This window comes from Podarcis filfolensis (assembly GCF_964270895.1).
Source record: "Podarcis filfolensis genome assembly, chromosome: 3".
Classification (NCBI taxonomy): Eukaryota; Metazoa; Chordata; class Lepidosauria; order Squamata; family Lacertidae; genus Podarcis; species Podarcis filfolensis.
In genome coordinates this window covers 95,120,068-95,146,248 of record NC_139606.1, presented here as the reverse complement: position 1 = coordinate 95,146,248, position 26,181 = coordinate 95,120,068, and the positions used below count along the sequence as shown (strand labels likewise).

The 26,181-nt window shown below is 39.2% G+C and overlaps 1 protein-coding gene across 7 annotated transcripts in view; it reads right to left on the bottom strand.

The window, feature by feature from the left end:
- USH2A (usherin) overlaps positions 1 to 26,181 on the bottom strand; it is a 432,455-nt gene that overhangs the window by 341,552 nt on the left and 64,722 nt on the right. For all 7 annotated transcript variants that reach the window (XR_014545784.1, XM_083604668.1, XM_083604669.1 and 4 more), the window contains 8 exons: positions 23,531 to 23,726; positions 17,587 to 18,228; positions 16,189 to 16,372; positions 11,577 to 11,740; positions 7,024 to 7,182; positions 3,798 to 4,292; positions 2,712 to 2,984; positions 710 to 867 (listed from right to left, as the gene is read on the bottom strand). Coding sequence is in view for 6 of the 7 variants with exons in the window: in XM_083604668.1 (XP_083460794.1) it covers positions 710 to 867; positions 2,712 to 2,984; positions 3,798 to 4,292; positions 7,024 to 7,182; positions 11,577 to 11,740; positions 16,189 to 16,372; positions 17,587 to 18,228; positions 23,531 to 23,726 (2,271 nt within the window). In the remaining variant the exon portion in view is untranslated. The remainder of the gene's footprint in view (positions 1 to 709; positions 868 to 2,711; positions 2,985 to 3,797; positions 4,293 to 7,023; positions 7,183 to 11,576; positions 11,741 to 16,188; positions 16,373 to 17,586; positions 18,229 to 23,530; positions 23,727 to 26,181) is intronic.

The following is a 26,181-nucleotide window of genomic DNA, read 5'->3' as shown; positions in this document are numbered from 1 at the left end:
CGCTTCTGGCAAACCAGAGCAGCACACGGAAACGCCGTTTACCTTCCTGCCGGAGCAGTACCTATTTATCTACTTGCACTTTGATGTGCTTTCGAACTGCTAAGTTGGCAGGAGCAGGGACCGAGCAGCAGGAGCTCACCCCGCTGTGGGGATTCGAACTGCCGACCTTCTGATCAGCAAGTCATAGGCTCTGTGGTTTAACCCACAGCGCCATCCGCGTCCCTCTAAGGTAGTTTACGTGGGCATTATTTTAGTGGAACAATGAAAAGAAGATGAAGGAAAAATCCACAATAGGGAGGGAGCATTGCAGGGGTCCCTTCACCTTTACTTTATTCCAGCAAGCAGCCCACTCCTGATCTCTTAACAATGGCCAGGAGACTAAGAAATGTTTTGTCTGCACTGGACCTCTTGGGTATCCTTGCAGAATTAAACCATGACTTCATGTATACAAGCCATCAGACATTGCCTTCAGAACAATTTGCCAGGAACAAGCCATGTCCTCTCATACGGAGACAAACAAACAGAAAGTCAGCTCCACCCTGGGCAAAATGCCATAGTAACAACTTTGATACTCCCCACTGCACTTTGATAATGGCAAGCACTGCTCCACTGGCAAATTTGAATTTGGCATAGCCAACAAGACTGGGACCACTTTATAACATCCATATATCAATAAGCAGAGAAAACAGATTGCTAATAACAAAAATACCTGAGAATACACTGGCAATACTTTTTGTTCTGTAATTACATTGACGCTGTACCCCATCACTTTTCCTCTTGCTTCATTATCTTGTGGCTTTTCCCAAGATACATTGACAGAATATGGTGAAAGAGGGAATACTGATGGAGGTGGCATGAATACAGGAGCTAAAACACAAATAAATGTGCTAATTTATCATAAAATAAATGAACAACATGTGTCAGGCAAGTTTTCCCACTATATTTGTAAAATACCATCTGTTAAACTTGATAAAATGGCTGTTTGCATCCAATTCCTAAATAAGCAGCTTGTAGAAATTAATTTTCAGGTCTAAAAGGAATTTTCATATGGTTTTCAATGCTACAAATTTAAAGTAAATGTATCCCACCTATAGGCAAAGTATGGGATCTATTATTTTTATGGTGCACTAACCACCACTTAAAATTTGAAACACAATATAAGTTTCACAGAATAATGCAGATGGATTTTTAAAAGCACAGCCATTCTGTGACCCAGGAAAACCCTGATTAGAGGAAAAATTGTTGAACACTTAAACACTGTCAAAGTAAATTTAATTGCTGAGCAGTTTTGAAATCAACATGTTTCTCTTGTATTATAATAGCTGGTATTTCAGAGATGTTTAGTTATGTCATATGTGACTGCTGCAGGATAAGCCTCCATTTTTCAAGACCTATAGGCACTGTAAAATGGTTGTCTTTTGGAAAATACCATTTACAAATCCATCCACAACAAAAATGCTGGGTTTTTAAAAGTTAACAGCCCAATCCACAATCCTTGGCTTTCAGCCATTTATTCATACGTTAAGTTCCAGCTGAGGGAAATCAATGGGACTTGTGTTCAACTGCAATGTCTTTGGGATTGAGATACCTACATGGTTGACTTGAGTTAGACTATTGTTATGATCTTTTTTAACCAAATGATTCTGAGAGTCAATTTAATGGAAATAGGTAGGGTTTACTTCCAAGTAAGTAAATATGGGACTTGAATGTTTATTTAAATGTAGCATAACAAGGTATAAATCACTCTTGTCCAACATAGTGGAAGACTTCCTATCTGTTTAGCAGATAAAATTAAGTGAAAGAGAAATCATTGGCTAGAAAGTAATGTACAATTATAAACAACCAGCTAATTCAATATGACAACTCTTAAAATAAAATTATGCTTATGAACCGTTCTTAATTAGTTATAATTAACTGGATTGAACCTGGACATCAACCACATCCACCAATTTCATGAAAATAGGATCAGAGACCACAAATGTTTTTAAACATGTTTTCAAATCAACCCATGAAAAAATAAGACTTCAAAGTAAGGGCCTAATCCAGACAAAGTTAAATCTTTTTCAGTTACACCGAGTTCAATGGAGAGTGGGTCTTTAATTTAAATGCAGCAGCATAAGGCTAGGTGTAGTCATTATGACACCCCATGTATGTATGTATCCCATCAAAGCAGAAAACCCACAGGTCATCCACTATCACAAACTACATGTGAAATTTTTATGTACCTATTCAACCTGCTGCTGGCAGAAATGGAAAAAAATATGCAAAACAATGATGCCATTTTATGTGTTTCGTTTGAGTAGAATTTACTGTGCAGAGGGGTAGGGTTAGCTTTTGGCAGCAGCTATACATGTTCCATAACATCTACTTCCAGAATTCATTTGTGGACTGTCAATGATCATCATAAAGCTCACTCTGACACAAAGGTAATATGTGATAAATGTGACAAAATAAAATAAAGACATACTGCTGGTATACTGTCTTAAGACTCTGTAAATAAGACTACTCTAAATGTAGTATAGTTTAAGCACAGTTATTATGAGGAAATACTAGTGAATTTAAATCATTAAGAAGATGGCAAAGAATCCTATAATAGCACTTATAAGGTAAAACCTATATGAACAAGCAATTTCAAGGAGTAAGGTTCAAAAGGCATATTCCGAAAGAAAAATCTAAGTCTTGAAAATGAGTTTATAAGGGTTAACAATTACCTGCCTCTGCTGTTCTCTGTGACGTCCAACGCGAAAATGTGCTGCCGGCCATGTTGACTGATAAAACACGGAACTCATATACTGTGAATGGCTCCAAATCGGTGATGTTGGTGCTAGTAAGAGGTGGTTTCAAAGCATTCTCATTGGCAGATTCTATCACTGGGTGAGGACTGAACCACCCACTTGTTTCAAAAACACGATTTTCAGGAGGAATATGTGTTCCATCCGACTGTCGGGTTCCTCTCATATATAGTTCATATCTAATAATTATACCTAGAAATAACAGTGGTTTACCAAAGATATGTTAGCCAGAAAGGATCTAAAATACTTCTGTTTCTAGTACCACCTACTGGTAGAAACATTGTCCACTGATAGCACTGTATAAATACAACTACAACCATAATACATTGCAAAACCTGCCCTCCCACAAGCTTGAGGAATTTAATTCCTATGGATTCTGATAGACTCTTCCAACTGCACTTCAAATTTTGATGAGTTTTCATCTCAAAGCAACAAGTTTAAGAGAAATTTTGTTTAAGAATGCTTGCATTAGGATTGGGAAGCCTTAGTCCCAGAAGTAAATGTCAAACCACCAAACACTCTGCTTATCTCTGTGATCCTTGGTACTATACTGTTCACAGGTGGTGCTGTGGTCTAAAACACTGAGCCTCTTGGGCTTGCTGATCGGAAGGTTGGTCTGCCAACCTAGCAGTTCAAAAGCATGCCAGGGCAAGTAGATAAATAGGTAGCACTGCAGCAGGAAAGTAAACAGTGTTTCCATGCACTCTGGCACTTCTCATGGTCCTCCATGTGCCAGTAGCAATTTAGTCATGCTGGCCACATGATCCAGAAAGCTGTATGTGGACAAATGCTGGCTCCCTTGGCCTGAAAAGTGAGATAAGCACCATAGTCGCCTTTGACTAGACTTAACCATCCAGGGGCCCTTTACCATTACCTACCCCTCACCAGCCCCTCTTACTTCTCCTGGGGAGAAAAGGTTGTGCACAGTAAAAATAATATTTTTAAAATGCACTTATATGAGCAAAACATGCTGTACCTACTTAAGCAAAAGAAATAGAATCCTACCATTTGCTTTATTGGGTGGGTTCCATTCTATAGCCAGTGACATAGAGTTGATAGTTTGTACAACTGGAGGATGCTGCTGTTCAGGTGGGGCCTGTGCAGTAACTATTGCCACCTCCTGGCTCTGCAAACAGCCTCCACGGGTACATGCTTGAACATAAAAACTGTATTTTGTAAATGGAATCAGATTCCAGATAGTTGTTGAGGTTTCTATGCCTTCATACTGGTCACAGGCTTGAAGTTCAAGTAAAGAAGTGCATGTCAATACATATTTCTCTATTGGACCAGAGTCGTTTGATAGGCTTGTCCAGCTGAAGGAAACAGAGTGTGGTCCAACAGGAATAACTGGGTTTAAATGCAAGTTTCCTACAGGTATCCCAGGCTGTGTTCTGTACGTCAAGGCTGCACTGCTTGTAGATCCATGGACATTGCTGGCCTCAAGGTGGTATGAATAGAAGGAATAGGGAGATAGAGAGGTATCCGTGAAGATCTGGATCCCTACAATATAAACATAAAAAGTTGTATTTCAGTTGTCAGATCCCAAGGAGCCACATGTAAATTTCTCGTTTTAATTTTTTTTAACCTGCAGTATAATGGATACTTTGTAATTACCAATGGGTGATTAGGTAAGGGCCTTCCCCAACAACGCTTTCCGCTGCTGCTGGTAAACTTGAATAAAATATTCCTTGCTTTAGAAAGTCTCAATAAATTTAATTTCATTAATAAACAGTTATGGTTGTTTTTGCATTATTTTATGTATTCAATAGCTTCACCATTTAAGAATGTGTTATCTGAAAGCATCAGTTACAGAAGAAAAAGAACGGGCTTTTTCTCTCCATCTATTGCCTATTCCTTCCTTCTAAAAGAACTCTCAAAATCATTTCACATTAATGTTGCAAAGCCATCAGTCAAATAATCAGGCCTGGTTTGGAGACTACTGTTAATTTTCCTTGAAAAGTTCAATGCTTCTACATTTGTAATTTTAAACTCTCATTTAGTACTAAGACCTGTATGCACGCTGTTGCACTTAGGTGGTGTCCCCTGTGTGTCTTACAGATGCTACACACATACTAAGAATATAGTCATAAACATAAGAATCTGGCAGCATTAACAAATTTATCTTAGTATTCAAATGCCAAACAGTAGATTATATTCACATCATTAATTATCATGATTGTCAGGAAATGTCAGAATGGTAATTTTTTTTTTTAAGGAACAGTTGTGGCTTTAGAAAATAATGATTTGTTGAACAAGCCTTTATCAGTCTCTGATTAGGAAACCAGTAGTTAGTTAATGTTTTAAGAGCAGCTGCTCATCGATGTTAATATGATTTCGAAATGGCATCAGCACACTATTCTAGAAGGATTGCTCCATTCAATTTCAAGAATATAGCAGGGACTTTAGTAAACCTCTCGGATATACATTTGAATTGCTAAACACTCTTGTTAGGATATGAAAGATGTAAAGCATAATTTATCCCAGAATAGTTCAGTAAGATAGTGTATGTACATAGAAAAGTGTCAGAAGCAAGTACTAAACTTGAAGCAAGTACTAAACTTAGGACTTCAGCAGCTGGAGGACCAGGACTCATTCTGTGCACTACTACCAATCTCTAGGCAATAAAAAGAGTAATGCAAGCATATGACAGCCAAAATGATCTATTAGCTAGAGTGCTGGACTTAGGCTGGAGACACTTGGGTTTAAATCCCTGCTCAGCTATGAAGTTCATGGGGTGACTCTGGATCAGTCAGTTTCTTAGCCTGACCTCCCTCACATGATTTTACACTTGTGATTTCAAGGATACTTGACTTATTTTGGAGGACAGATAAACATGTGATATAGATATAAGTGACTAGACCAAATCTGCCCAACATGTTTTCCCTCTGGAACCTAGCACAGACCCAATTCAAATGACCATTACCCGGACTATTATACAACTTAAGACACTTTCCTCAAGGTGAGGGGATAGCAAACGGCTCTTCAACCCCCTCCCCTCCCCCCCTCCCCTCCAGTATGATGAGCAAGAGAGGATGTGGTGAAGCCTTTCATTTATTTAATATCCCTTCTCCTGCACAAGCAAGACACAAGGACGTAGGAGTGAGTAATTGAGGTGCTTAAGAAGAAGTTGCTGCCATGCCACAGAATCTTTTGCCATTCACACGGCGGGTGGTGGTGGGTAAAGAGACCACTTTACCTGTTCCTTGGTATAGATGAAAGTGAGTCAGTAAGGGGAGTTAAATTTGTTGGATTTGCTCATTTGAAAACATGGCTGCTGACCAGGAAATGGTAAAATCACCTGATACCAGAGCTAAACTGACTGCCTAGAGGAAGGAAGGCTTGTAAGCAAGTCTTGGATGGAGTACCAGTGGGCCCTAATGTTATTAGAAGGTATCACTATCTGGACAGGTGTAGCCTAACTTCTCTCCTCTATGCTCAGGTAACATCTAGGTTATACTTAGGGCTGCCTCTGAAGACAATTCAGAAACTTCAGCTAGTGCAGAATTTGGTAGTCAGGTTGCTCAACAGGTCAAGACGGTTTGAGCATCTTAACTGATCCTGGCCCGACTGCACTGGCTGCCAATTAGTTTCCGGGCCAATGCAAAGCACTGCTTTTGACCTATAAACCTTAAACGGCTCAGGGCCACAATAACTCTAGGATGGCCTTCCTCCATTTGAACGGAACTGGACGCTATGATCATCATCTGATGCCCTTCTTTGTGTGCCTCCCCCATAAGAGGTCTGGAGGATGGCAACACAAGAACAGACTTTTTCTGTGGTGGCTTCCCATTTGTGGAATGCTCTCCCCAGGGAGGCTCTCCTTCTTCATTCACTCACAGAATCATAGCCTAGTAGAGTTGGAAGGCACCACAAAGGTTCTACCAGCAATGCAGGAATCTTTTGCCCAGTGTTCTGCTCGAACCCACAACCCTGTGATTAAGAGACTCTTCCTCTATTGAGCCAACCCAGCCTTCATTACATATTTTTAGGCTCCAGGTGAAAAAAAAATTCTCTATAACCAGGACTTTGGCTGATTCTACGGCCTTTAAATATGTTTTTTTTGGGGGGGGGTTGGTTTATTTTTGATTTTTTTATTATGTATTTTATGTTCTCATTTTGTATTTTTATGCTGTGAATGGCCCTGTGTTCTTCAGATGAAGGGTGGTATACAAATTCAAATACATACATACATACAGTGAAATATACATAGGTAGTATTCATGAGCACTCACGGTAAGGGTAGTTATCCTCTGTCATATAGATTTGACTCCCATTTCTATACAGCCTGTACACAAGCCAGTTTGAATTTGGAGAATCAGGTGGATTCCAAACAAGTCTGATAGCAGAAGAATTTACAACTTCTCCTCCTGGCGGCGGCTGCTGAGAAGGAGCTGGATTGCAACGCAATAAAAGCCATATTTAGGCATTAAGACAACCAAACTTCGTAAGCAGAAGTGCATTTAAAAAATGGAAAGAAACAGTTTCTTCTAGCAGAGGAAAATGATATGAAGCAGAAGAGCTGTGTTTCACCAGTATAATCTTAAGAAAAGCCAAAACAAAGCAACCAGACAGCATACATTGGAAATCACTATGCAAGACATCTAAAATAGCATAATTCTGCCTAAAGAACCACTTTAAGTGTGCTTTGGCTGAAAATCCAGGGCAAACACAGCAAACATACAGATGCAGAGACATCTGAAAGGAGTAAGTAGATCCCTTGCTTCATGCTGCCTCTCCACTCCCATCATAATTCTGGTCTTTTTCTATGTATTCCCTGCAGACACCCACAAGCTTGTTTTCCCTTCAGATGTCTGTTTATGCAAGCTACTTGTGGAGAAACTGACACAGACTCAATACAGATGACCAACTTACTCAGTTGAAAGATATTCTACTATGACTTTAATTATTTTTCCATATTAATGAAAATGTGGTGGGCTTTCCCCCCTGCCAAATGTTCTAATGAGCAATAAACACTGAGGGCCTCATCAAGTTATAAGGCTTCCCCACAAAAATCCACCACAGTAATAGTATTCTTCAGCATGTGGCAATGGCTGGGGAAGATATTTCCTCAAGCCATAGAGTCAACTCACAACCTGGTGTCAACTAGTTTTTGGACTACAACTCCCATGATCCCTTGCCATTGGCCATACTAGCTGAGACTGGTGGCAGTTGCAGTCCAAAATCCCTGAAGAGGCCCAAAACTAGAGAGGATTGCTGTACAGTCTGTTTAAAAAAGAAACATCTTGCCTTTTCTGCCTTCTTCCCTTAGATGTCAGATTTTAAATCTTAATTCCTATTCTGAGCTTTGCTAATATATTTTGAAGCACTATCAGGCTTGTGAGATATTTTACATTTTAAATATCTTAAATATTTATTTAAGTTTTAATATGTACATGAACACCCTTTAATGTATGAATAAAACTCCTCACTCGCAGACTTAGAAAACTGGTTGTGTATTGCTGGAATATAGTGAACATGAAAAAGAAGGAAGAAATATACATAAAGGTGATGTCTTGTTCCCACAATAAATGATTATTTAAATAATAAATTTAACCCCATAAGGGCGAGATAACTACAGTATGTTTCAGGGTTTTGTTTTTAAGTGAGAAACTGTAGTCATACCTTGTGGTTCCTTGTGTTGTATGATGAAGGGACAGTGTGGGGTATGTGTACATATATTGATCTTGATTTTAAGGTGTGAAATTACGCACAATACACTTCACGGTCTTAAAAGCAACACAGCAGAGAATTTTACAGGCTTAAAAGCAATGCAGTTTTCTTTTTAAAAAGCCAGAAAAATTTTCCTAAGAGAAACAAAACAACTCCAAAGAGAGGAGAGAAATGTTTTATTGACCCATTTGAAACAACACTTTGAAACTATTATCACAATGAATAAAATTTTAAGACCGTGAGAACATATTAACCCTTCTACTTCCAGGAAGTAGTGAGAAGAAAACACTGAAGCAATGAATGGAGACAGAGGACTTCCATGTTGTGTGAATATATAAAAATAATTTTTTAATGATATGCAATTTCCAGGCTCTTTATATTAAAAAAAGAACTTTACTTTTATTAACATATAACTTAGAAGAATATCTGATGCACCCACGATATTGCTTGTATGAGTTGAAAAAATCTTTGCTGCCACCTGTAATCAGACTCCTCATTCCACTAACTGTCATCTGTCAGCATCCTGGGTAGCATGGATTTTCTAGACTAACAGCTTTTGGTTCCTCCTCTGTTGAACTGCTTTTCAACCTAGCTGGTTATTACAATAATATTTTGACTAAGAAGAACTAGTGCCTGGGTTTGCTTTTTTCCTCATCCCTGTTAATCCCTTTTCCTTTTGTGTTATGCCTTTTTAATTGTAAGCCTGAGGGAGAGCAACAGTCTTATTACAGATCTTTGTAAGGTATTCTGGGAGCCTCTTTTACCTGAAGAGCAAGGTAAAAATCCTTCAAATAAATATAGAAATGAGTATGTTGGTCTCTTTTAAATGCAACAGGGAAGGAAAACACCAGGGTATATTAAGTAATGTAGAGACTCACAAGGTAGCATGTGTTTTGCTCCTGTCCATTACAAATAACTGTCCCTAAAGATTAGGTATTGTAAATAGAGCCTTGCAATTGGTAGCAATTATACTAGCAAAGTCAAGTTAAAATTGCTAGAGAGAATACACTGGTAGTTATTGGAGGAAAGGAGATTGTGTTAGAAGGAAATGATTATTGTGCTCTTATTACTAAAGTTTCATTGCCTCCACAGATGTTCAAGTATGGTGTACATTAGAACCATAAAGTTAAAGAAACAACTGATTTTGAAGCATTATGGGCTTTCTATATTTCACTCAGCAAACGTTACTGTTGTCTATACTCACAAATGAAGAAATATTTTTGTTTTTAAATATATATCATATTATCTTTTGGAGAATTAAATTTTATTACTTATCTTAAATTATGCTACGTAATTTACAGTGCAGTCCTAAAATGTATTATCAGAAGTAAACTCCACCTAATGAATTCAATGGGGCTTACTCCCAGGGAAGTGCATATAGGATTGCAGCTTCAAGGCACAATCCAACAAGACCTTTTCCTGAATAAGCTCCTTTGAAATGAATGGGAGCCCTGGCCATTTCAGAAGGGGTTCTGCCATTAAATTCTGTGATAAAGGTCTCACACTGTCTTTAAAACATTGGAGTTGAAACTGGTTTTATATGTGCAGTAGTTTTTGTTTTTTCATAGGTAATAAGTTTTTTATTGTTTTTATATATGCAATTTCTTTAACTGTTTTTATATATGTGATTGTTTCTATGTGTTCTTATTGCATGGTACATCGCTATGAGATGCCTCATAGGAAATGATTAGTAAATTTAATAAATTAATAAAATATGCCCAGGCTGGGACCTGGTAAAGCCCCCTTTAGAATTTAGTAGATGTTGTAAGGTAAACTGCTTCGTTGTGGGCCATTAACCCTCTTAAGGCATTACAGCTCCTACTTTTCTCTACACAGGAGCTGTGGGCAGGAATTCACTGAGTAGCCTTACCCGCTGGTGTTTATGCAAAAAGCACAAACATCTGTAGCAGCCCACACATACAAACAACAGCTTCCAAACAACCTGGAACCTTGATTTCCCAACGTTCAGGATGTCATGGAAGCCTTCAAACATACAAGCTGTACAGTACATGTGACATCATCAACATTTGATGTATTACCTGCCCTTCACCAACAAGTCCCAGGGCAGGTTATAACAATTTAAAATTCAATATTAAAAACAGCTAAAGCAGATTGCAATAACACACATCTCAGGTGTCAAAGCCCAGGGTAAAGAGGTGCATCTTCAGAATTCACTGAAAGCTACATAGTGAAGAAGCCAGATGCACTTCTTTCAGGAGGGAATTCCACAACTTAGGGACTGCCACAAAAATACCATCTCCCAGGCTGCCGCAACCTGGAAAGGTGGAACTTAAAACCCCAGAGGGTCTGTAGGGAAGGAAGTGGTATTGAAGGCCTAAGTCATTTAGGAGCTTAAATACTAACATGAGCACCTTGAATCGGCAGCCAGTACTGTACAGTTGTTTTAGAACATGGTTCTATGAGTTTCAAAGTCAACTGCAGCCATTAATGTGGTCCCTGTATTCTGGACCAGATGAAGTTTCCAAGCTGTCCTCAAGGGCAGCTCCATACAGAGTGTATTGCAATAATCCAATCTGGAAGTCACCAGAACATGGAGTACCACGGCCAAGTCATATCTACCCAAAAGGGACCTTAGCGGGTGATCTTGCCATAGCTGGAAATGGGCACTCTGAGTCACCAAGGCCAATTGGGATTCAAGAGACAATGTTCACGAGACAACACGTTTCATCACGATAAATGTTTGTGCCCTTTGTGCAGGCATCAGGGGATGTGGCTTTTTAATGCACCCTCCCTCCCATATAGAGAAATCTGGGACATACAATGCCTGAAGAAGACTTATGTTAAATGTAGGGATCCCAATAAAGCTCAAGAAGGGGAGGTTTTCAGAGTAAGTCATTTTCCAACACAAGTTAGAGTATGTCTAGAAAACTGGAGCATCAATATAATTTCCTTCCTTTCATTGATACAAAAAATCATGCTGCCTTTGATGCAAAGTGATGCCTCTTAAGTACCAAAACATAATATTTCTCCTAATATATTAATGGGGAGGGAGTTCAGGTTGTGAGTAGCAGCTATTTTGAGTGTTACACTAATACTAACAATCAGCAAACCAGTTAATTTGAAAGATTTGCTCTTACGACCAACAACCACTTACTTTTACTGCAGCCAAATAGGTTGTGGACGTCCAAATTACTAGCACTGGGAACACAGTTGTCACATTTTGAGCCAGTTACAAATGGTTTGCACACACATTGTCCGGTAATAGGATGACAAGTTCCATTAATGGCTCCTGCAGGATGACAATTACAACGCTGACATCTATAAACAAAAACAAATCAAGAAAGTAATGAAAGCACATTAACACTTCAGTTAGACATAGCAGGGCTTAATTCCGTGGCTTTTTTCAGACACATAATTAAGCATTGCAGATGAAGAACCTTAGAAACTGGTCTGTAGTAGAAAAAGTAAAAACTGCAACCCATTTATATAAAAAGGTTCCATTCACAATCAAGTATGATGTTTCTTTTACTTATGACCTAGACTTCTAGAACAACAGTAATGCCCTCCAACTGTTAGGGGACAATTCATCCCTTGCTAAAGTGACAGGGAAATATCTGTTCCTTTACGGAAGGGAGAGTTTAATTGTGCTGAACATTTTGGAGGAGGGAAGGTTTGGCACACGTTATTTATGCAAGAAGTGTTTTCTTAACTTCCAAAAAAAGAGGCTCAGTTAAGTTCCATTAGTAAAAAAGAAAGGTCTGCTCTTATGGGAAGCCTAAGGAACCCTCTGACTGTCTAAGACATTCTCAGGTGTATTGAGGACACGTTTTCAAACTGGATGGCAGTAGAGCCTCTGTACCTTATGGAAGCTGGCTTCTTCGAGTGGTCAGCTTGGCTTTGTTTTCAATTTATATGTTAAAAGGAAACTGTGGCGAAGTCGCCCTGATGGCCTGTATCATGGCCTAGGTGAGAGTGAGAACAAATAACTGAGACATGTATAAGTGAAAATTAGCCACAACTTTCTTGACTAACAGACACAGGCAGGGTTGGCAGTACCTTGATTTAGTTCTAGATAACCCTTTCTACTTTTATTTTATCTGGCGTCTGGTATTGTATTTTTTAATCTTTAATTATAAATAAAAGCATATGGAAAAATAAAGAAGGCAATCCCATGTACAGCATAGCTGATTACTGCCTAGAGCCAAGCCCTCTCTCAAGAAGACACTAACTACCTCCTGAACCCAGCTGGGACATAAGGCACAGAGGTGGAGAATACAAGTGACAGCTGGACTTGACCAACCACCTTGTCCATATCCTCAAGCTTCAGCAACTGAAAGATCTACAGCTATAGGGTAGCATACAAATTTAATAAATAATAATAATAAAGCTGGATAAGACTGTGCTCTGGATAGTGGACACCTTCACTAGTTACAATGTATTAACTAGCATATGCAAATAACATTATGATCAAAGCATCTTGCAAATATGCCAAAGAGAACTACTGGGGATTCCACCATATATCCCCCAGGCCAGAATGCAGAAGACTACTTGGAAAATCTGTGTTAGGCAACACTGAGAGGATTCAATGGTTCAGGAGAAAAAGACACCCTCATCACTGCTACAGAGTAGGTTCAATAGCAAACTGTAACCTGTGTTCTGGTCAAACAGGTTGTGCAGGTTTTGAGGAAGCTTCAAAACCTGTGTTACCAGAGAAGATACTGAGATTTTTTTAATGTAGTGTACATTATGAGTCATGATCCAGCCTTCTTAAAATATATATTATCTATCTTCATGCTAACAGTTCAAATGAAATTTTAGAGACTACTGTTTTTGCTATTTTTTTTAATCAAGCAACTCTTGTTTGAAATAAAATATGTAAGGTTGCTTAAACTGAATTTGCAAAAACAGTTCACATGCATTTGACAATTGCATCTCTCTCCTTTTAGCAAAAGAATTTCTTCAGTAACTCTTGCTGTGTGATCTCCTGAGTTCAACACCCTTTAAAAGACTGATAAAAGCTAAGGCTGCAAAATAAGCTGCAAATTTGTGTTGTGGAATAATATTCCTTTGGGAATAAATAAAAAAATTCCCTTGGAAACTATAATACTGCATTTTCCCCTTTTATAATCAAGAGCAAAGGGTATTTCCCACCAAACTGCATTAAGTGTTTTCAACCACAGATTGCATACAATTCCCCCGTCAAACAGAGTTTCTGTTTAGACTATTAAATGTCATCATACGTGTAGACAAATATATAGAAACTGAGAGAGCTGCTATATGCTCAGCAGTTCAATATTTAGTACTTTATACAGTGGTACCTTGGGTTACATATGCTTTAGGTTACATACGCTTCAGGACTCCGCTAACCCAGAAATAGTACCTCGGGTTAAGAACTTTGCTTCAGGATAAGAACAGAAATTGTGCGGCGGCAGCAGGAGGCCCCATTAGTGGTGCTTCAGGTTCAGAACAGTTTCAGGTTAAGAACGGACCTCCGGAACAAATTAAGTTCTTAACCAGAGGTACCACTGTAATTTTGTATTGATACTTAGCTTCTACTCTTTTTGGAAGAGTGTAAGGTGTCTCCAAAAGTATATTTTTATATATAAAAAAGATTATCCCAAATATTTTATCTTCTAGGGGTCCTTAATATCAGCCCCCCTGAGAAGTTTCTGTGAGTCACTCATGACTCATTTTACACCAGAATAATAAGTATATGATCTATGTAACATGCTATGGAAACATTGTTGTTTCTTTATTTCTACTTAAATTTTTATAACAGTCCTGTAAAGTAGATGGATTATCACCCTTCTATTACAGCTAGGAGCCAAGAGTGAGAGATTACAGCTTGCTTACACGCTACAGTTGTGTTCTTAAGTAACACGCTTAAAATGGTGCAATGGTGATTTTCAGTGGGTTAAACACCCCTACCTACACTACAGTCCCACTCCTGATTGGCACTCGCTCCCCACCACCACTGGCCGACTACTTATGGCCACTTCTGAGCATCAGATTTTAAGGGTTGTATCCAATGAAGTCATCTAATTCATGCAAGGACTTCCATTTCTTTAATGGGCCCCCAAATCTGTGATATGGTTCCCCCCCCCCAATCTCTGATCCTTCTTTTAAAAAAACAAAAACCCTCTGGAGCTATCTAGCACTCCACAATCAGTCTCCTGGCCAGGGACACTTCTTGAAAAGCCCATTGGTGGGTGTCAATGTGTTATACCCCAAGCATTTCAGGAAGTGTGGGGACTGATGCAATAATGCTATAAATATTGCTTCTGTTAACACCAAACCTCTTTAGCAGGCTGTTTCTTTTCACTCCTGTATTTGAATGACTGGGAGGGAAAAAAAGGCTGGAAATACCAGCCCAGTGCTGTGGGGATGATTAGGGAGGCAGGAGAGGATATATTATTTAATGATATCCTTCCTAACTTGCACAAGCAAGTTCCATTTTCTAGCAGAGTTCCCCCTTTTTAATTACACAGTGATCAGCTGGTTGCTGACTCATCTGACTTTTTCTATTAAAGATTCCTTCCTGGTAAAATCCCTTCTAATCCCTCTTAAAAAGAATAAACACAATAATCTGATTAACGTTAATATAAAAATAGTTTACTCACAGATTCGTTCAGGTTCACAGACATATCCCTGAAGGCAGGCTTAGGTTACATAACAACTAGAACTATTCCATAAAGAAGTTAGTCCCAAGTGACTGTGACTAAGCAATCACTTCTCCAAACACAAAGCAACATACAAAATTCAGAACACACACTGATCAGAACACAGAGGCCGTGTGCTCCTCCATGCTAGTACAACAAACCACATCCTCTTCAAGTCAGATGTAGTGGAAGTCTGTCCAAGCTCAGGAGGAAACAGGAAGTCTTCTCCTAGGGGTACAAAACATCCCCTAGCATGTCCACTGTAGGAATGACTGCAGTTTTACATCCCACAAGTGCTAGTAGGTCTGTTCACATATTTATTGACGATGATGACAATATTCGAGTTCTTACCCACCCTTCAACATAAAGTCCCAGAGCAAGTTGCCCCAAGATAAAACATAGAAGACAAATCAGTTAAAACAATTTACAATCAGAATATGGTGGGTCAACACATAGTATCAAGGGCCAGAATTACTCACAAGTAGAAAAGCATGCAGGTTGAGGAGTATTAGGGCCACTTATCTCCCTTCCCAAAGCTGTGTTTCTCCTTCGGTGCCCACTGTTGCTGTTGTCATGCTCAGCATCATATTTGTAGTGGAGATCTTTCTCCTCTGTGCTTTAGAGACCTTTTTCAACAAGCTTTCCCTCTAGCTACAATACATGAAGAGGGCCAATATCTTCTCCCCAAGTTAAAGTGGACCCCTATCCTTGGTTGGGCGATGGCTCTTCCAACCACCACATGACTGTTTTCAATGCTTACTTAGAAATTAGACTGGAGGGGGGGTTCACACCTCTTAGTTGTGTGGGTTTTTTGTCCAGGACATGGACAAAAGCATAAAGAATTTTCCCATGTGACTTGCTTAGCCGTTTGATGAGCATATGTCCTCACCAAACACACATAATTTTGAAGAAAAAAAATTTGTCCAGTAGCACCTTAGAAACCAACTAAGTTTGTTCTGGGTATAAGCTTTCATGGTCTCTAAGGTGCTACTGAACAATTTTTTAATTTTTTTTGACTGCGTCAGACCAACACGGCTACCTACCTGAATCTATAATTTTGAAAAGACAACTTTAACAAGTCAACTCTGCTCTGCAATGAACACTCACCTCCCAGCTTCAGAGTCAAATCCATAATAATAGTCCCTGCAGTGGTCACATCTCTTCCCAGCTACAGAAGAATCTTGGCAAATGCACTGGCCAGTGAGACTGTTGCAAACCTCTTCTACTGAACCAGTTGGGTGGCATAAACAGGGAATGCAACCATTAATACCACGCAGAGAAGCATAAAATCCTGATAAAGAAGAAACAACGGTGTGAAAATAAGACCACTGTCATCTGAGAAGGAAAATTATGTAAAACAGCATTATGAGCACTGATCTTTTTTTTATGCTGTAATTATAATGTTTATCTTATTCTTCAGTTGCTAGTTTGTTAATAGCATTTTATAGATTGTAATTGTTTTACTGATTATTTGTTAATTATGTTATATGATTTATGCTGTACTTGAGATGTTCTGTTCTGTTATCATTATTTATTGTTTGTAAGCCGCTTTGGGATTCATTTGAATGGAAAGCTCCATAAAAATACAATCAATAAACTAAGTTCTATCCAGAGTAGACCCTAATAAATGGATATGAGATAGTTATGTCTATTAATTTCAGTGGGTGGTATTGAACTAAATTTTACTCAGAGCAAACTCATTGAAATTAATGGACCTAACTTAGTTGTGTTCTTTAATTCCAGTGGCTCTACCCTGAGTGAAACTTAGTTGAATACCACTCTGGATAGGAATAATATTGGATAAAACCCCACATTTCTAAGCCAGCAAAAACAGAGCAGTAATGTAAATGAGATATAAGTCCTTTAGTGTAGTAGAAATGAAATATCTAAAAGCGCAATAATATTCACGTTTATTGTTGTTGTTTACACAAACATGTATGGAGGCCATAGCAAGTCCCATAGCCAGCATAAACAGTTTGTTCTCTGTGGTTTTTGCTGTCAATTGACCATTTTTTTTTAAAAAAAAAGCTAAAGTAGCATAAATCCCTGCCTTTCCGTATCAAGGACAAAGGTGATTTACTGTCCCAGGAAGTCCTGACATAATTTCTGTGCCTTGCCCAGCCTGCTCTATGATTAAATGTCTGCTATTGAGGGTCAGTGGGTCAGTAACACAGGGTATTGGGGTGGAGAGGGGCAGTCCTATCTATCAATGCAACAGTGGTACATCAGGGGACTAAGCAGCAGCAGCAGTGTCCTTTCACCACCAAGATGGGATGGGTCAAGGCAGTGGCCAGCTTAGGGGAGCTGTGGGTTGGCAGCGGCACCTCCATATGCCAAACCAGACCTAACTTGTCCACCCATTTCTCAATCTCTTCCCCCAAGCAGCTTGCACAGAATCAGCACTTTTGAGATCCAGAGACACACCCTTGAGTACATTATAGTAAAAGAAACAACCACATCTTGCAACAGACAGTTTTCAAGCTGGTTTTGTTCTCATTTCCTTACCTGGTTTACACACATTGCACCTTCTTCCGTGGTGATGAGGCAGACAAACACATTGTCCATTGAGCTGGTCACAAACTGTTCCTGGTCCTGTTCCCAGAGGATCACAGTCACAAATCTCACAGCCAAGAAAGTTCTGAGTAGTGAGATTGTATGTATGAGGCATGCACTGACTGCACCGAAGGCCTGTGACGCTAGCTTTGCAAGGACATTGTCCCGTTGATTTGTCACACAGCGAAGAGCCGTTTACTGTACCAGCCTTATCACAGTTACAGGGTAGACAGGCTAAGGAATCATTTTGCTGCACTTTGTAGTACCCATCTAAGCAGTCACCACATCGCCGTTCCCCAAAGTTAGGCTTGCAGATACACTGCCCTGTGTTATGATCACACGCTGTACCAAAAACAGATCCTGCCATTTGACAGTCACAAGGCTTACATCCAAAAGCATCCAGCCCATAAAAACCATCAATGCAAGCATCACAATGAAGTCCTTTGATATTTTCCTTACAATTGCATTGACCAGTAGAAGGATTGCAGAAATTGTTCACAGACCCATGGATATTACACTGGCAAGGTTCACAACCATCGTTCTTTAAAGGATGAAGAAGTTTATATCCAAAGTTGCAGTGATCACATCTTAAACCTAAAGAAAGAAAGATCATCATTATAAATCAAATAAGGAAATTGAGCGGGGGGGGCGGGATATAAACTTTACATTGCTGAAGTTCCACCGTAGAAATCCTTGAAATGGAAGAGACTAATAGGACATCTAGGCCAATTCCAATTTCAAACCAGCACTATCTTACAACTCTGACCAGCTATGGAACTCAACAGCAATACACCGTTAAGTAGAAGAACCACAGAAAGGTGCCTGAAGAACAAATTCTAGCCAATTCAGGAAAGAAACCCATGTCAAATAATTTTAACAGTCTAGAATAGAGAGTCAACAGCCAACAGGACCTGGGGGAAATTCCTTCCTGACCTAGAATATAGCTTGGCCAAGAAGAAAATACAGTTCAAAGGATAGGAACAACTTACACATGAACAATGTCCCATCTCCAGCAAGTACACCTGCAATCAATGATGAATCAACTCTCATATTAGAAACCAATTCAGCTGTGAATGCTAGGCTCAAAGACAGAGCATATGATGTGCCACCAGGAGGTCTCAGATTTGGCCCCTGGCCTCTTTATGTAGGGATAAAAAAGATGAAGACCCCAGAGAGCACTCAGTGTAGACAATAGTACTGATACAATACTAGGCTAGATGTGTCAGTGGTGTGATTTAGCATAAGGCATCTTTCTTTGATACTATTACTATTGAATTCCCCACAATCTGTACACTTTGCAAGAGCTTTGCTTACATTATTGTGAGAGATCCCAATTTAACTCCTTTCTTAATCATGGTTAACAAACATCTGCTGAAGTTTACATATGCCTCTCCTTCCCCCGCCCATTTTTTACTGATTTTAAAGTAGACTGAAATCATGATTAATTCTGGGTTGTTTTTATATACATACATACATACATACATACATACATACATAACCAAAACCAGTATATCAAGTCCACATGTTTTCCCCTTCCAAAGTCATGACTTTATGCTGCCTCAGGCATGGATTATGAGGGGTTTTTGAACTTCTATTTTTCATTCAGGAATTGCATTGTTTCTAATGTATAAACTGCACTACCCAAAAAATTAAAATCAAAATATAATTTGAGAAATGCCAACCCACATTTATGCATCTCCTGCCTTTTTATGTAATGAAAATAAAATTATCACCACCCTGCCATTGTTTAACTGCACCATACAGTAAAATAAAATAAAATGGAAGTCCCGTGTTTTAACAAGTTCATTCTTTTTCCAAAAAAAGTTACATAAAAATACAAATATATATATTTATAATCTCCTATGTAGAAAAAACATCTCCCCAAACGGTGGGAAATACATTATATATGGATAAAAACTGGAGAACTCCAACAGACGGCAAGTTCCTTTAGCAGTGATGAATGGCTCACCTAAGGCATATCATTTAATTTCAATAAGGAAAATAAAAAAGGACCACTATTGCCGCAAATTTTAAAAATAACTGTATTGTTAACAAGAATTATGACTCATTTTGAACTATTAAAATTGGTCTACATGGATTCATATCATATCAGTTTTAAAAATATGCACCGTGCTTATTTGAATATGCCATACATATTCCTGACAGGTAATCTATTCCTAACGATACTGAGAAAGGCCTACAGGGCATCACATTCAATGTTAACAAGTACAGGGGAGTTAGCACGCTTGGCATTTAATTCACATTCTTCTCCCTTTTTTATTCTAGATGAATGACCTACTTTAATAAAATTATTGGTGCTAATGTATTTTACCAGTGATAGGATCATTAGTAAGATTTAACAGTTGTGCTAACTCTAACAGCTCATGCTCCATAACATTGCAGCACTTACTTACATTTTCTGTTATCAAGCTTGTTTAAACAGGCACAATGACAGTGGACTCTAAGGTTACTAGTATATCCAATTGTTGTTGTTTTTGAAAGTCAGCACATATATTTAAATAGCTGCACATGCTGAATACATAGCATTTCAGTATCGCTATTTTGTTCAGTAGTAAAATGGCACCCCAGTTCTCATTATATGGGTATTTGGGAGGCACTATTATATAGTATATACAGATGATGCAAGCATGAAGTTTCACCTTCTATGGAAGTAAATAAGAAATCCCCACTTGTCCAAGAGCTTTGGATCAGCCTTCCCTGATGAAGGAATAAAATGTGCATAGCTGAATCAGAATACAATGCCTCTGCTAGAATCCATCTTCACTCATGTTAGTAAAGTGCACGTCTACAGTCTGAAGTGGAAAAACTGAAAGTTGGGTGGAAATGGAAAGAAATAAAAACTATTTTCCAGAGCTTTTCTTCCAGAATTAGTTAACCACTTTCAACATTTTCAAGTAGTATTGTTCTGTAGCTGACTCATGCTGCTGCAATCAAATACTCAGCTCAAAAGTAGTACTAACAATAACGTCTGTGGCTTTTGGTTGGGTTACTCAATACTACACTTTAAGACATCTAGGAAGCAACATTATACCAAATCAGACCACAGGTCCATCTAGAACAGTAGCAAACTGACAGCAGCTCTCCAAGGTTTCAGAAAGGCGCTTTCCTCAGCCCTACCTGAAGATACCAATGATTATTTTAATATAAGACTTTCTACATGCAAATCATGAGGTTTAGCACTGGTTTCCCTGACCAGCTAACTATGACCAAAAAGTTTCAAATGTTTCAGATTACCAAATACTTTCATGTGTTCCTGAAACAAGAGTGGAATCTGGGAGTCTGCCTGAGTACAGAACTTGCAACATGGTGGCAAGGTCCAGTACAGCCTCTAATTCCTGTTATTTCAAATTCCTCCAGTATTGGATCTTAGTGACAGTGCTTATCTGACCTCTTGGCAAGGGAGCAGCTGCTGCATACCAAGAGTACGAGTGGGAGGGCCAAGGTGGTGGGGAGGTTTGGTGCAAACACACTGGCAGGAGCACCATAATGGCTCTATCTACGTTGCACTAACATCCCTGCCACTCTCCACTCTTTCCTTCCCAGTAAGAAGCAGCGCCTCTGCTGCCAGGAGGTCAGGTAAGTGCTGCCGGCCCACCTTGCCATCGCTACTAGATTCCTCCACCTTCTGCATCAAGCAAAAGAAACCAATGAATATTTGAAAATATTCAGTTAAAGACATAAAGATTAAGGAATAAATTAGCACACAAAGTGTATGGTAGAAGAAGAAGAGTTTGGATTTGATATCCTGCTTTATCACTACCCTAAGGAGTCTCAAAGCGGCTAACATTCTCCTTTCCCTTCCTCCCCCACAACAAATACTCTGTGAGGTGAGTGGGGCTAAGAGACTTCAAAGTAGAGTGGGGCTAAGAGACTAGCCCAAGGTCACCCAGCAGCTGCATGTGGAGGAGCGGAGACGCGAACCCGGTTCACCAAATTACGTCTACCGCTCTTAACTACTACACCACACTGGCTCTCAAAGTATTGGTACTCAAAGTGCACATACCAAATCAATAGCTATAGACACTTAGTCTGAGTAGACAAACTTAACCTCTCCTATCATTTTCAGTGATATATTATTTACTGAGAAACAGGATATAATTTAAAAATAAGGGTAATTTTACCTAATATGAGATCACCATGTGAATAACAAAATAAGTTTGAACTGCTCAATGGTATTATGAAGTGTGACTGAACATCCAACTATATCACTACTCCCTAATTACATGACAGAGATGCTTGTTTTCTGAACCTTTCCCCTATCACTGTGGGTGTCTTTTGTCTTGTGCTAACAAAGTCGTAGATGATGTACCTGTTCTTAAAATAATAAAGGAAGATTAGAGTCTACAAGAAAGTATTGCATATATTTCACATCCCCACCCCCAAAAAATCATTTTTTTCCTGATAATAATGTCTCCTCCATCTCTACCCAACCCTGGTTTCCAGGAAATTTTATAACTCTACATTTGACTAATTATGCCACAGTACTCAGTGAAACCAAGGAATGGTGGGAATCCTTTGCTGAATTTTGGTCAGTTCCATGAATGGAAGGCACCATTCATTGGATCCAACACATTCCACGGGAGATTATAAGGAATTGTTACTTTCTCTGCACACAGAAAAAAGCAATTGCATGAAAGCTTGGGGGGTTTTTTTGGGGGGGGGGTGAAGAGTCAAACATGCAACCCACAACCTGCAGCCTAGAGCGGTTAGGCCCAGAATAAGCTTTATCACTTGATGCTGTTGATTATCCATAAATTGCACAGGTCCCCTGGGAATCAATGAAATTAAAGAATAGTTAACCATGTTTGCCCATAGGATTTCTCCATAAAATAGGTCTTAATAACGGGAAAGCTTTTTTTACACTTAAACACATTTAACATCAATACATGGCACAGTTATTTCTGCAATGAAATGGTGTATAAATAGATACTAAAATACAAAACGTTATTTTAAAACCACATGTCTGGGGCATGTACAGTTACGACTCAGAGTTCCTTTCATCAAGAAATTTTCCTTGCATAATATTCTCATACATCAACATTTCAAAGTGTATTATATGCACTGTATATTTTGGGTGTTTGATAAATTTTGTCCTTACATAGATGTGGCTCCCCTCAAATATGCTGGAAGTAATAAATTGCTATAATCAAATCTAATTTCTGGAAAATACCTGTGGGAATAGCAAACAAAAAAGCACGTCTTGTTAAAAAAATGATAAATAACACTGAAGGTAGTAGTTTATTATAATCAACTTGGCATTGAATTACAAAATTAAAATTATGTGGCCCTTGATAACTAACCCTAGCAATGTGTAAGATCTGTAGAATTATGTTGACATTTTGCATTTCATAGGAACAGTTCAAAGAATTATAATGGGGGGGGGGGGGAATGAAAAGATTTATCACAAAGGACCCTGTAGCGCAGAATATTTTTGAGGAGAAAAATCCATTTATTTTTGTCTGTTAAGGAAACTGACGTAGAAACTATTTTGCTTAAAACTCATTAAGTTTATAGCATCATACAAAAAGTGCTGTTTTCCTGAAAGAATCATTTGTGGCAGCAGTAAGCAAATTATACTATTTCTGTCCTTTATTATTACAAAGCGGTAGGTGCTCCTGTAACTACTAAAACCTACTAAATGTAGAATAACCCAAAGAGCTGATTATACTTTGCTTTGAGCTGTAATTGGGTAGGATAAATAAATAAGCAACTGCATATTATTTAGTCAGTTTTCCGTGATTTCTCATGAAAAAGAATACATTTCACCTGATGTGTTTAAAAAAACAAAGAATGAAAAGGTTCGGCACATGTTTTTTATTTCTAATTTGTAGACAAAAGAAAGGTATCTGACTGTAGATTATTGCCTTGCACCTACCAATAACATTTTCTTTACACTTGCACTGGCCTGAATTTTGGTGACAGGTAATATCTCCATTGACTGTCCCAGAGGTATTGCAGTTACAGGGGCTGCAGCCATCAGGGTCTGACTGCTGTAGATTGTAGAATCCATCCTGGCACTGATTGCACTGTCTGCCAGACACATGTCTCTTACAATTACACTGACCTCCAATCTAAAAAGATACAAAAAGAAAAATGTTGAGGAATGATGAACTTATCTTTCCCCCCCCCCCACCCTGATAAACACTCATTAGCAACATGGGTGGGTTGGCAGGTTAGACAATCTTTAAGTGGGAACAGGGACAAAATAGTCCTCCATAGTTTATTCTCTAGCAGTTAACTCACCATAAAATAAAACTATAGAAACTGTGAGAATAAAAATTCATTAGAATGACTTTAAGGAAGAGCACACTTTAGAAGAAGAAGAAGAAGAAGAAGAAGAAGAAGAAGAAGAAGAAGAAGAAGAAGAAGAAGAGGTGGAGGAGGAGGAGGAGAACATTGATGAATATGAATGGATCTAGTATCAAACAGAAACTGGACACAAAGCATGCAAAATCACCACCAAGCACACAGAACCACAAAATACTAAACAGGCTTTCTGCTTTCAAGGAGTTCCAGCTCCAGGTTTGGTCAGACCCTGTTCTGATTTCACTTCTTCACCACTGCCCATTTGCATGTTTTCACCCTCTAAACCCCACCCACACCACTGGCTGGAGGGAAAATGCAAATCAAGTCAAGGGGCTGCTTACATTTGTCACTGCTTTAAAAAGAGTTGGGAAACCTTAGGCCCAATGTCTCCCTCCAGGCCTCTCTACCTGGCCCGTTGAACTCTTCCCAGATGCACCCTCTCTCCCCAGGCCACCCCTCTCACTGCCCCTGCTTCACACACCCCTTGGGTGTTTTTAATAGACTAGAACACATCCTTGAACTATGACAATGCATTTTGGAGGTTAGAGGGAAGGGTATGAGTAGACAGTGATCTACTGTACAAAGGTGAGGTTATTATTCTTTGCCCCACCCACTCTACTTTTTGGAGTCAAGAGCAGAAAGGGCAAAGAATAATAATTTCACCTTTGTACAGTAGATAGTGGCCCACCACTGGCATATGGCCCTGGAAGGTTGCCCAGAAGAGACAATAGAAAGGATCAGAGCCAGGTGGTTCAGGGGGATGGCAGTGGTGTGTGCCCAGTGATTCCAGCTCTTTACATGCACACTGTTTTCAAGACACCTTTATTTGAAATGTATTATGCAAAGATCACTCCCTGTAGTAGTGACAGTGATTACTGTCAACAAAGTTTCAGTTTTGTATGTTTAGGCATTTGCTAAGTTATTTGTTACTTCTATGCTAGCTTTTAATAATATTAAATTATTAAGCTTTATTGACTCTATTTTTATGTGCATTCTGTGAAGGAAGTTTCCTTACAAAGTGGGCTATAACTATGTTAAACAAACAGACAATCAAAAACAATGAAGCAAAAATGAGGCCATTGAGAGTTTGTTGAAGTATAAATCATTTTAATGCCCAGCTGAATCAACTTACAGCTTCTTATAATATTATGAAGGAAGGCTTGTATAATTGGAGAGGAACACCTCTACTGGGAAGTGAAAATAACAGAGCAGCTTTTTGTTAGTTATGTTCCATGAATGTTGTGCAAGGTGGCAAAAGACTTTTTACAGTGCAGTGACATAATGTATTGGGGGTGGCATTATGAGAAACCTCAAGAATATCAGCAGTAAATGAACTCTGGTGCGTAGTACATAAGCTTATTTGTATAATTTGCTTTCCTCGAGCAATGCTCTTCTGCTAGGTCACAGCATGATATACTTTCTAGTAGCACTCCTCTTTGGTTCCAGACCTGAAAAATGAGGCTTATGACACACAGTCCAACACAAAAAATCCAGTCTGTCCCCAATGAAGAAGTCACCTCACCCACAAGAAAGTTCAGCACAATGACAGATAGAGTTAGATATGGGTCGTTAGCTAGCATTAAATATTATCTCTGTACTTTATATTTACTTCACAGTGTCTGTGATATACAGAGGTGCACCTAGTCCCCCTTGGCCCCTTGCCAAAGAGCTGTATGCCTCCAAAGATGGGAGAGGCCATGGACTAGGAACTCAGAGTTTGCTTTTCATCACCTCTTGTCCTCTGCCAGTGAGTTCCTGCCTCACGTGCTCCCTCCACTTGCTGCTTTCCCTTCTGCGTCCTCCCTCCCTCCCTCCCTCCCTTCCTTTTCTCTCCTTTTTCCTTCTCCTGCAACTCTCACCCACTCCCTCTGTCTTTCTTCCATCCGAGCCCCACTGAACACTTCACTCACATTTCTAATAGTGCAGCCGGCTGACTGCTGTGATGACCCAGGCCAGCATCAGATTCCTCCATCAAGGTTCCCAGAGAAGTCTGCGAACGTCACTGGGCTGCCCAGAGCAGCAGAGGAGCGGCCCAAGGAATGTGCAAATGGGTGCCCTTCTCACTATGGCACTGTTCTTTCTCAGATACGGTACATGGCCATGAACATAGCCAGGATTTTTGTAGGTGGGGCAGGCCTTTTGTTGGGGCAGGGAGCAGAATCTCAGTCTGCTATGTATTTTTATTTAATTTTATTGATTTGGGGTGGGCAGCTGCCCCTC